We start from the raw sequence: 11,422 nt of genomic DNA, 5'->3' as shown, positions 1-11,422 counted from the left end.
AATATCTTATGTACAAAATTTCATAGGGATCGGCAGACTATATCCTATAGCTGTCATAGAACGATCGGAATTGGCATAACTTTGGTGTTTTTTAAGTTAGAAAGATGGGACTTGGTACAGATTACTCTTTGGGCAAAATAATTCAATATGCCAAATTTCATAAGGATCGGCTGACTATATACGATCCGCTATATATCTAATAATATAAGATGCGTGGCGCCACCTAGCGGACTGCGACTGAACTGCAAGGGTATATCAACTTCGGCTCCGCCCGAAGTTAGCTTTCCTTTCTTGTTTGACATGTGTTTGCTAACTATGCCATTTTTTCCCTTAAGTATGGAGGTGAGTGGTCTAGCTATGATCGCGAAGTCTTTGACGAAACTTCTGTAGTAACTAGCCAATCCTAAGAAAGATCGAAGGTTAAACAATTTTTTTGGTTAAGTGTACTGTTGGATTGTTTTTACTTTTTTAGGGTCTGTTTTGGTTCCATTGGACGTGACAATGAATCCTAAAAAGTCGACAGTTTCTTTGAAGAACTTGATTTTTTTTGGCGCCACTCTCATGTTGGCTTCGCGCAGGCATTTCAGGGCTGTGTCGATGTGTACGACATGGTCAACAGATTTGTTCGCGTAGTACGTCATCGATCGCCCTTTGGAAAATGCTTTCTGCATTTTTCAGTCCCAAGGGTAAACGGCAAAATTCATACTTTCCTCCGTTTATGGAGAAATCCGTTTTTTCGCGGTCTTTTTCGGCGAGATAAATCTGGTGGTATCCCGATTTTAAGTCTAGGGTAGTGAAAAACTTTGCCTTTCCTAAGTTCGCTAGAATCATAGAAATACTTGGCGTAGGATAACGATCGGCGATGGTTTGTTCATTTTGTTACCTGAAGTCAATCACCAGTGGATTTTTTTTTTGCCATCGTCATCAAGCCCTTTTTTGTTAACAACCCATGTCAGGCTGTAATATGGCGACCTAGAAGTCCGGATAATGCTATCCATTTATAGCTATTTGATTTCTGTGTTAACAAATGTTTTTTTTTCTCTTAACGATATTTTTTTAAAAACAGCTTTCACTAAACTTGGAACCATTAAGTCGTCGATGTTTGTGAAGTTCACATTATCGCGCTCGTAATATTTAAGCTGTTCTGTTGCGTTTCCATATCTGATTACGTTGTTGCATAGATCTAATGCCGCTCCGGCCTACGTTAGTATCTCGAAACCTATAGTATCAATTAAAAAAAAAATGGAGCCTTTAGACCAAATATGTGCATAAGGCCATTAGAGTTGAATGGGTCACTTTCGTCGTCGATTGCATCGTCGATCTTGAGTTTCTTTTTCATTGGCAGCTTGCCCAATATTATGAACTCGCTGGCGCCTTTGGCCAGTCATTCTATCCGAAGAGTTAGGTCTTTTTTGGGTCTGTGAATTTTGGACTTGATTATTATTTCCCTGCCTGAGATTTTTGGGATGTCTACACTTGGAGGATGATGGATCTATGTCCATTGGTTCTGTGGCAATCTCCCGATCTACCCAGTTGGCTTGTTTACGCCGTGAATCATCATTTTGATTCTTGTTTCCTTTTTGAAGAAATGAGGATTTTTTTTCGAGCCTCGGGTCGGCACAGGAATTTTTTCCTTGTTTCTCTAACAGACGGTGTTGGCCCTTGAGCAGGTTGGTATTCTAATTCCTTTGCTCTACTGCCTTGGCATATGTGGCCGCGAACACACTTCGTTCAATACTGGCCTCTGCCTCTCTAGCTAATGCCAGTGTTGCTGGCAGGTCTTTGGGCTGTGCTGGAAACACAACGGCCCTGAGCGATTTTTTTAGCCCTGAAATGAATACGTGTAGGGCGTCGGCCCTAACCTCTGTATTGAGCAGCGAGCCTCATCGTCATGTGTCATGACAATTTTGTTGGTCACGAGGGTCAATTTTCGCTCGACCTCATCGTAGTTAGGGTTTCGCTCGCTCGACCTCATTAGGGTTTGGTCACCCTGACGGACCGACTCAAGTCCCTGCCGTAATAGGCGCAAGGAGGTTTTATCTGCGTAGGAGCAGTCTAATCTAGCCAAAATGGCTTTAAAATTATGCACTGTGTTTTGCGATACTAGAAGCGCGCGCGCTGGTCCTTTAACTTTGTTTCTTATTATAGTAACGGCTTGGAAATGCACGCTACTGCCCGGATAAGATTCAAATAATTCATAGACATCCGAGAAAAAACTTAATCTCAACATCAATTGGCGGACAGACCAGTTACCAGGATGTCTGGAAATGACTAAAGAATCGATACCAAAATGAACGGCTGTTGATTAAATCCACGATCCAAGAGCTTTTCGGTCACCTCAGAACAAATGGATCAGCGGAACAGCTGCGCAGCTTACATGACCTGGTCAACTCGATACCTTGCTCCGAACGATCGCCACTCTCAACGCACTCAAGGTGTCAACAGACAACTGGGAGCCAATCTTAACGCACACGCAGTCATCTCTAGAACTAGCCATCACCGATCCAACCAATCTACAATCTCTGAAGCAGATGTTAGAACACGTTAAGCGTCAGGCAACCAGTCGCTCCACTTCGATCCCGTTCATCACGAGTGGTGTGTTCAGCCACAGCCCTGCTTCAGCCACAGGCTGAACTCAGAGGTGGGTGTCACTGGCATTAACATTGGCATTAACACGTTGATAACATTGACCTTCCCTAGACTTATTTAAGTATAATTTAGCATCTTATATAAGATTTGTTCTTCTGAAATAAAAGTAGTTGCGAATACAGAGTAGATCGGTTCGTTACTCAGTGTCAAGGTATGGCACTTAAAACCAACCTACTTCGAGTGATCCTGTGTAAAACGGACCACAAGTAGGACTCTCTTAAACCCAACATACTTCGAGTGTTGCTCCAGTGTAAAACGGACCACAAGAAGACTTCGGTATCTAATCTACTTCGAGTGTTGCTCCCGTGAAACGGACCACAAGTAGGAACCGCGTTATCCAACCTTCTTCGAGTGTTCCTCCCGTGGAACGGACTACAAGTAGGATCGGCTGATACGAAATCAGCTGAAATCCCGTACCATCTGTACTTGAGGAGAACCAACCCAGGACTTCAAGTATCTCACATCAACTCCAGCCTGATCACAGCAAGCGCCTGGTCAACTCGATCAGTCCCTTGCAGAATCCAGGTAAATTTAGTCAGAACTTCTTTGACTTCGACTCCGGGCCCTACCGTTATGCACGCGAATTCGAAGTAGTGGTCGCACATTAAAAATAGCATTAATAAGATCCACGTTAACAGCTTCCTTCATCAATTCGAACAACGAGTCTTTGTTATCGAAGTGGATTATGTGTCGGTTTTTGGTTCTGAAAACTATGTACTGTCGCCGTAAAGGCAGCCTTGCTTCCTCCAGGATTATTTGATTCCTGTAGCAGTTTAAGGGTTTATCGGTAGATTCGACCGTGTAGATCAATGAAAGTTCACTGTGGATAGGGGCTGCCTCAGGTTGGGGTTCGTTTTGCATAGCGTTAATATGTTATCGGAAGAGGGCGTCAGCGACAAAATTTTCCTTTTCAGGCTTATAAAACACTTTGGCACCGTGTTCTTCGATGAAAGCTTTAGATCGTTTGATTTTTTTATTATGTCAGTGGTTGGTGATCCGTAAAAACGCGGATCTCCCTTTGCGTCATATAGGTAATTTTGTAGTCTCTTTCGTTTGTTGCATAATTAATCAGTCTTAAGCAGTCTTAAGCAGTCATAATTAAGCAGTCTTTTAATGTTCAAGATATCTTCGTAATTGGCCTGCCTTTTTGGGACAGTACCGCACCGATTCCGCTTGCCGAGGCATCGGTGGTCAGATTGAAAGCAAGTTGAAAATCCGGGTGTGCTAGTATGACACCTTCTGATTATAAAATGTCTGATGCTTTGCGTTGGGTTTCGTCAAATTCGATAGCAACCTTTTTTGACATGTGTTTGCTAACTGTGCCATTTTCTCCCTTATGTTTGGTGAGTGGTCTAGCTATGGTCGCGAAGTCTGTGACGAAACTTCTGTAGTAACTAGCCAATCCTAAAGAAGATCGGAGGCTAAACAAATTTTTTGGTTCAGTTTACTCTTGGATGGTTCTTACTTTTTCAGGGTCTGTTTTGGTTCCACTGGACGTGACAATGAATCCTAAAAATTCGACAGTTTCTTCGAAGAACTTGGTTTTTTCTGGTGCCACTTTCATGTTGGCTTCGCCCAGGCATTTCAGGCCTGTGTCGATGTGTACGACATGGTCAACAGATTTTTTCGCGTAGTAAGTCATCGACCGCCCATTGGAAAATGCTTTCCGCATTTTTCAGTCCAAAGGGTAAACGGCAAAATTCATACTTTCCTCCGTTTATGGAGAAATTCGTTTTTTCGCGGTCTTTTTCGGCGAGATAAATCTGGTGGTATCCCGATTTTAAGTCTAGGGTAGTGAAAAACTTTGCCTTTCCCAAGTTCGCTAGAATCATAGAAATACTTGGCATAGGATAACGATCGGCGATGGTTTGTTCATTCAGTTTCCTGAAGTCAATCACCAGTGGTTTTTTTTTTTGCCATCGTCAAGCCCTTTTTTTAAACAATCCATGACGGGCCCATGTAAGCTGTTCAGATGCGTTTCTATATCAGATCACGTTGTTGCATAGATCTAATGCCGCTCCGGCCTACGTTAGTAACTCGAAACCTATTATGGCATCAAACGTATTAATAGTAAAAACGTATTCAAGTAAAAAAAATGGAGCCTTTACGCCAAATATGTGCATAAGGCCATTAGAGTCGAATGGGTCACTTTCGTCGTCGATTGCACTCAGTCTTCAGCCGCACTCTCATAATCTTGAGTTTCATCTCCATTGGCAGCTTGCCCAATATTATGAACTCGCTGGCGCCTTTGGCCATTCATTCTCTCCGAAGAGTTTGTCCTTTTCTGGGTCTGTGAATTTTGTTCTTGATTATTATTTCCCTGCCTGAGATTTTTGGCTTGTCTAAACTTGGAGGATGATGGATCTATGTCCATTGGTTCTGTGGCAATCTCCCGATCTACCCAGTTGTCTTGTTTACGCCGTGAATCATCGTTTTGATTCTTGTTTGCCTTTTTGAAGAAATGAGTATTTTTTTTCGAGCCTCGGGTCGGCACAGGAATTTTTTTCTTGTTTCTCGAACGCACGGTGTTGGCCCTTGAGCAGGTTGGTATTCTAATTCCTTTGCTCTACTGCCTTGGCATATGTGGCCGCGAACACACTTCGTTCAATACTGGCCTCTGCCTCTCTAGCTAATGCCAGTGTTGCTGGCAGGTCTTTGGGCTGTGCTGGAAACACAACGGCCCTGAGCGATTTTTTTAGCCCTGAAATGAATACGTGTAGGGCGTCGGCCCTAACCTCTGTATTGAGCAGCGAGCCTCATCGTCATGTGTCATGACAATTTTGTTGGTCACGAGGGTCAATTTTCGCTCGACCTCATCGTAGTATTGCATTAGGGTTTGGTCACCCTGACGGACCGACTCAAGTCCCTGCCGTAATAGGCGCAAGGAGGTATTATCTGCGTAGGAGCAGTCTAATCTGGCCAAAATGGCTTTAAAATTATGCACTGTGTTTTACGATACTAGAAGCGCGCGCGCTGGTCCTTTAACTTTGTTTCTAATTATAGTAACGACTTGGGAATGCGCGCTACTGCCCGGATAAGATTCAAATAATTCATAGGCATCCGTGGCGGACTGCTTCCATGCCACATACTCGTCCTTTATACTGGTAAAATCCGGAATTGACTTGAATATATTTAAGGGTATGTCTCACTGCACTGCTCCCGGTACTGAGGCCTCCCGCTGATATGTTTCTACCGCTGGCGCTTCTACACGCATATTTTGTGCTGGTTTACGCCACTGATTTGAATCGCGAATCGGCCTTAAGCCTCTGTTCTTAATTGGCTAAAGCAGCCTGAACTAATACCTCTATTTGGGCCGCGTTCATGGTGTGTGAGTTCGCTTCTGCCTGTGCACGATATCTCTGGTACTCCCGAATCAACTTTTCTTCACTATCACTTTCAAAGGTACGTCTATTTTCCCTATATTGGCCCCGGAAACTCATAGGGCCACTACCTGCTTAACACTAGACACAATTTGCTTTGGGGCCGAATATTTTAAATCGACAGAAAATAGTATGGTTTTGGAATATTTATTTATTATATTTAAAAAAAATTCGCTCGGTTCCCACTGCATACGTACAGCCCACCTCCCGTCCAACCGACCGCTGCCGTGTAACGTACGGCTCGAATCGCGGTAATAGATCCGAGATAGATTAAGCGAAAAGTAGGAGAAAGATATTATGAGGAAGAGTGTTGCACAGATTAGGCGGTTAATATAAACGATTTAAGATTGTTAGTAGAGCGAAGTGACAAGATGTGGTAGAGACAATTGTAGTCCGAACAAAATACCCTAAACGGATCGTGTATGTCGAACTATAATGGCTGAGGAGTAGAGAAAGTTTCTAGTCCTTCTACTAGGAACGTTAAGATTTACGCGTGTTAGTAAATGCTGGCTGTCTACATTTCCATAAATAAGATTATATAGAAACATGACACCCAGCAGCGTTTTACGGTTTGTTAATGATGATAAGTTGATTAGTAAAAGTCTACTACGATAAGAGGGGAGGTAAAGATTTGCATACCAATTAAGTCCCCTAAGAGCGAAAGTCAGGCAGTTTTTTTGTACAGATTCTATGTGATCTTGGTGTACTCCGTATTAAGGACTCCAGACACACGATCCATACTCAAGAAGCCATGCTGGCATGGAGTTATTATTGAACTACATAGGTGTTGCAAATGTGGAGTGATAAGTTTTTCAAAAAGCTTAGGAATTGCTGACAATTTAGATATGCCTATATAATTTGCAGCGTCATTACAAATCGTCTTGAACATCTGCAAGGTCACAGGTATTTTGAAAGATGACGTGTGCCTGAAATTTGAATTTTGTAATATCCACCACCTTTATGTCGACTTTTATTTTGGCTTTGATGTAAGCCGAGATATCAATCTCCGAAGTATCAGGGGCAAGCCGAGAAACAAAAAGGTGTTTCGATTGTGGGATCACCTACAAGGGTTTTGGTGCCGCCGTAACTAATACTGCGGCATCAGTACGTACCGGAGGTCCGGACGGTTGATTACCCTGTTTGGTGACTGTTACAGGGGTTGGAATTATTGGGTCTGGGATCACTTGAAGCGATGCCACAGAGGACATATCGAAAAATTGCTCATGAATTCCGAGATATTCGGAAGTCGAATTTGTCTCAGGTCCGGCCCTTGGGGTAGCCAGAGATATAAGCGGCTGCATAGTTGTCGGCTAAGCCGGCTGAAGATTATTCGCCACAGGCACATCACTAAAAGTGGTTGCTTAACCGTAATTGAAAACCGCTAATCAACTCCTTGAATACACTTTTAGTCTGCCTTATGAACGATCTCATTTCGTCCTGAACAGCACGACAACCGTCACAGCAAAAGTGGAGACCAGACCTACGTGAAATTGCAACTGATACTGAGGATGTGAACCCGGCACACTTAGCGTGTAAAACGTTGTCACAAAGCCAGTAGTTATTATTTTACCTCCAAATATATCACTGCACACGCGAAGCGATACCGATCTAAAAATTGCGATTTGTTTTTTTATTTATTTTATTTTATTTTATTTGTGTAAAGGAATAAACTCCGATTGTTTATGAAAAGCTTTCCTGACGGAATCCAGCTTCTGGAGTATTAACTGGATATGCAGGTTTTCTTGGATCTCGGCAGATGATCAGGAACTCATGAGGGACCGAATAGAAATAGATCCTGCTTCGACCACCTGTAGCTGGAGGATCTCATTGATGGAAGATTTAGCGTCGATTACTAAAACGATTACGTAAATGATCACGGGCCACATCATAATTAGCATCATAATCTCCAGCGCTACGGTCTCCAAAGCTAATTTTCGTAGATAAGAAATTATTTACCTGAGCTTCTTCATTTTGGTTATGTGGGAATGGCTGTGAATGGTAGTTTTGAGCAGGGCGTAGATATCCGGCCACACAGCATAGCCGCCTCTGAATGTTGGCAATTTTTATAGAACGTTTGATCAGAAACCCTCTAAATCAACCAAACATGAGATCCAGTCGGACTTAAAAGGCAGCTGCAAACTATCTAAAACGGTCCAAATGTTCCAAGTGTCATTTCTACTTCTGTAGAAAAAATTTTTTAAATTATTATTTATAGTATTGTTTTACCATACACAACACATGTATACGCTACATAAATATAATTACTTATGTTTTTATGACTTTATTTATTGACTTTATTTGACATAACGGGCAACATAAAGAAATTTTAGGGTAAATTAAATGCATATTAATGCATTTTAATCGCAATGCATTAGGAACAGATCAGTATAAAAATAAATTACTATTAAACTTATTTTATGTTTTTTCTTATACTAATTGATTATTCGATCTTAAACACTGACTATATTTTTATTAGTGTTATTAAAAATAAATTATATTGATGAGGTCTAAAATGATTCTTACACACCATGCACTGATATAGATATAGATATAGATATAGATATAGATATAGATATAGATATAGATATAGATATAGATATAGATATAGATATAGATATAGATATAGATATAGATATAGATATAGATATAGATATAGATATAGATATAGATATAGATATAGATATAGATATAGATATAGATATAGATATAGATATAGATATAGATATAGATATAGATATAGATATAAAATTAGTGCATAATGTAGATATAATTTCTCTATATAAGTCAGTATTTAAAAAATAGTTTCAGTTTCAGCTTTTTAATTTTGAGTAAGTACCTCACAAAATACACCCACACAAGGAGTCTTGTAAAGCTTCTTGGTTTTGCTTATAGCCACGTTAAAAGAAATTGGTAATGGATCGTAATCCAGTAAAATATGTATTGCATTAATAAAGAAGTGCTTGATTGACAATTTTAAAGTGTTACTCTTTCTTAAACTCCAAAATTTTGGAAGTATGATTAAAATTTGTTGTATAAATACACCATAAATTACGCCTTAATAGTTTATAACACACGCCTATAAAGAACTAAATTCTAACTCAGTTGCATAAGCCTCCCTTTGCATTTTCTGACGTAACAGCGCAACATCCTCATCTATCCGAACTATAGTTCGGATTTTCTGAAAACGAAATGGTTATTTTGGGGCCTTTTTAATTTTTTCAATGCCATTTTACATACGTGACTTAAGTCTCCCGGAGTTCTTTTCCATAACCAGAACATATAAGCTGGTATATAAAGCATAGAAGACAACGCTGTAAACCAACCAAAAGCGTGTGCCCACCAGGGATAGCTGTAGTCCAGATATTTAATAGAAGTCCATTGAACTATGTTAAAGAAGAATACACCCTATTCGAAGAATTTTTTTTACCCAAACAATTTTTTCAGTGCTATGGTATATATTCCTATTACTAACCATACATATTGCTGGGGTAGTAACGCACCAACAAAATTTCCACCAGACTGTAGGATAATATCCAATCATATCCTTTATTCCATCGTAAAAGCGATCAACTCCATAGCACCAAGATATTGAAACACACTCAAAAAATATAAGCCACAGCAAGCAAAATCCGCTTACGGCATATGAATCCAATATTTGAAATATATACATTCCGCCCTAAAAAAGTCTCATTTAAATAATTATAATTAACGTTGATTGAGTATTTTAACTTACTTGCGTAATACAGGTCAGCCCAACTAAATAACTTATGGTGCATACAATAGCAATGAAAACCTCTTTACGTTTCCGTAAAAGTTGGGGCCACTCATCAATTATTGCTGTAATGAAACCTTCCATCGTGCAAAACTGTGAGTCTAAACCAATAAGTAATAGCATAAAAAAAAATAGACATGACCACATGGGAGATCCTGGAAGTTGCAATACTGCTGAAGGATAAACAAGGAAAGCTAGTCCAGGTCCTACAAACATTTTAAACGAATTTAAATAATTTTTTTTCATATATTCCATATATTCATTTAACTTAACCTGAAGCAGCTACCTCAGCCACTGGTCGCTGCTGTTCATGTGCCATAAATCCAATAACAGAAAATATAACGAAACCTGCAAACATGCTGGTACTTGAGTTGACTGTGCAAACGATTAGTGCGTCTCTATAAATATGTAATGTTATTAAATACGGGAAAATATATAAGGTTTAAGAAAAATTCAATAATTTACTTGTAAACATTATTTGTAAATTTGTTATAACTTCCCAAGGCTACTAAAGTTCCCAGTCCTAGTCCATATGAGAAAAAAATCTGAGTTACGGCATCAATCCAAACCTTAAAATTATGGCGTATAAATAATTATTTTTATTTTTACCTTTATGCAGTTAACCCTTACCTCGGAATGAGTCAGTTTTGAAAAGTTGGGTATTATGTAGAATTTTATACCTTCTAAAGCACCTGGTAATGTGATACCACGGATTAAAAGAACTGTAAGTAGCACATATGGAAAAAGAGCCGTAAAGTAAACCACTTTTCCCGTCCATTTGACTCCTTTCCAAATACAAAAGTAGCAAAGAATCCACACGAGCAATAAAGTTCCAGCCAGTTCCCAACGAATATTTCCGATCTCATCAATTCCTTGAGATATTTGAAGTGCCCGACGCCTTTAACCAAAATATAAGCCATTAGTTAAATTTAAAAGTTATTTTTAAGTACATACTCCCAAAATTCTTTAACAGGATCGGTAAGCTCTGATGATGTCAGATTTGCTGAAGCCACAGAGCACATTTTTGTGGAAGTTCCATTAATAATTTTGTTCCAGCATGGTAAGTTTTGTCTTTCGTATTGACTTACACATTTTACTGTGTTCCACCAATTATTACATGTCCTCCAAGGAACATCTGAAAATGAAAATGTGTAATAACAACCCTTTTCAAGACAACATTATTTTTTCCAATTTAAAACTATTCGTTTTTTATATTTATAATATCGAATTTATTTAACATGAAATTAATCTGATATTAAAACAAGAAAGGAAAGCTAACTTCGGGCGGAGCCGAAGTTGATATACCCTTGCAGTTCAGTCGCAGTCCGCTAGGTCATATTATCTCATCTCATATTATTAGATATATAGCGGATCGTATATAGTCGGCCGATTCTTATGAAATTTGGCATATTGAATTATTTTTATTGAATTATTTATTTTCAAAATAGAATCTGTACCAAATCTCATCTCTCTAACTTAAAAAACACCAAAGTTATGCCAATTTCGATCGTTCTATGACAGCTATAGGATATAGTCGGCCGATTCTTATGAAATTTTGTACACAAGATATTTTGGTCATTTTGGTCATATTTTGGTCAAATATAACATGTGTGGAAAGTCC

At 39.5% G+C, this 11,422-nt stretch overlaps 1 protein-coding gene across 2 annotated transcripts in view; it reads right to left on the bottom strand.

Annotated features, from left to right (window-relative positions):
- Window positions 1–7,654: 7,654 nt before the first annotated feature.
- The window catches only part of LOC6495047 (sodium- and chloride-dependent GABA transporter 1), a 124,474-nt gene continuing 120,706 nt past the window's right edge, over window positions 7,655–11,422 (bottom strand). The window contains exons 4-12 of one of the 2 annotated variants that reach the window (XR_006507821.1): window positions 10,756–10,936; window positions 10,432–10,699; window positions 10,267–10,370; window positions 10,075–10,199; window positions 9,763–10,007; window positions 9,502–9,705; window positions 9,267–9,434; window positions 7,986–9,207; window positions 7,655–7,881 (exon numbers count right to left, since the gene is read on the bottom strand). Coding sequence is in view for 1 of the 2 variants with exons in the window: in XM_001953417.4 (XP_001953453.3) it covers window positions 9,106–9,207; window positions 9,267–9,434; window positions 9,502–9,705; window positions 9,763–10,007; window positions 10,075–10,199; window positions 10,267–10,370; window positions 10,432–10,699; window positions 10,756–10,936 (1,397 nt within the window). In the remaining variant the exon portion in view is untranslated. Of the gene's footprint in view, window positions 9,208–9,266; window positions 9,435–9,501; window positions 9,706–9,762; window positions 10,008–10,074; window positions 10,200–10,266; window positions 10,371–10,431; window positions 10,700–10,755; window positions 10,937–11,422 lie in introns of both variants that reach the window. The other variant, XM_001953417.4, reaches the window with a different exon arrangement.

This window comes from Drosophila ananassae, assembly GCF_017639315.1.
Source record: "Drosophila ananassae strain 14024-0371.13 chromosome 4 unlocalized genomic scaffold, ASM1763931v2 tig00000054, whole genome shotgun sequence".
Taxonomy (NCBI): Eukaryota; Metazoa; Arthropoda; class Insecta; order Diptera; family Drosophilidae; genus Drosophila; species Drosophila ananassae.
This window is presented reverse-complemented; position numbering and strand designations above follow the sequence as displayed.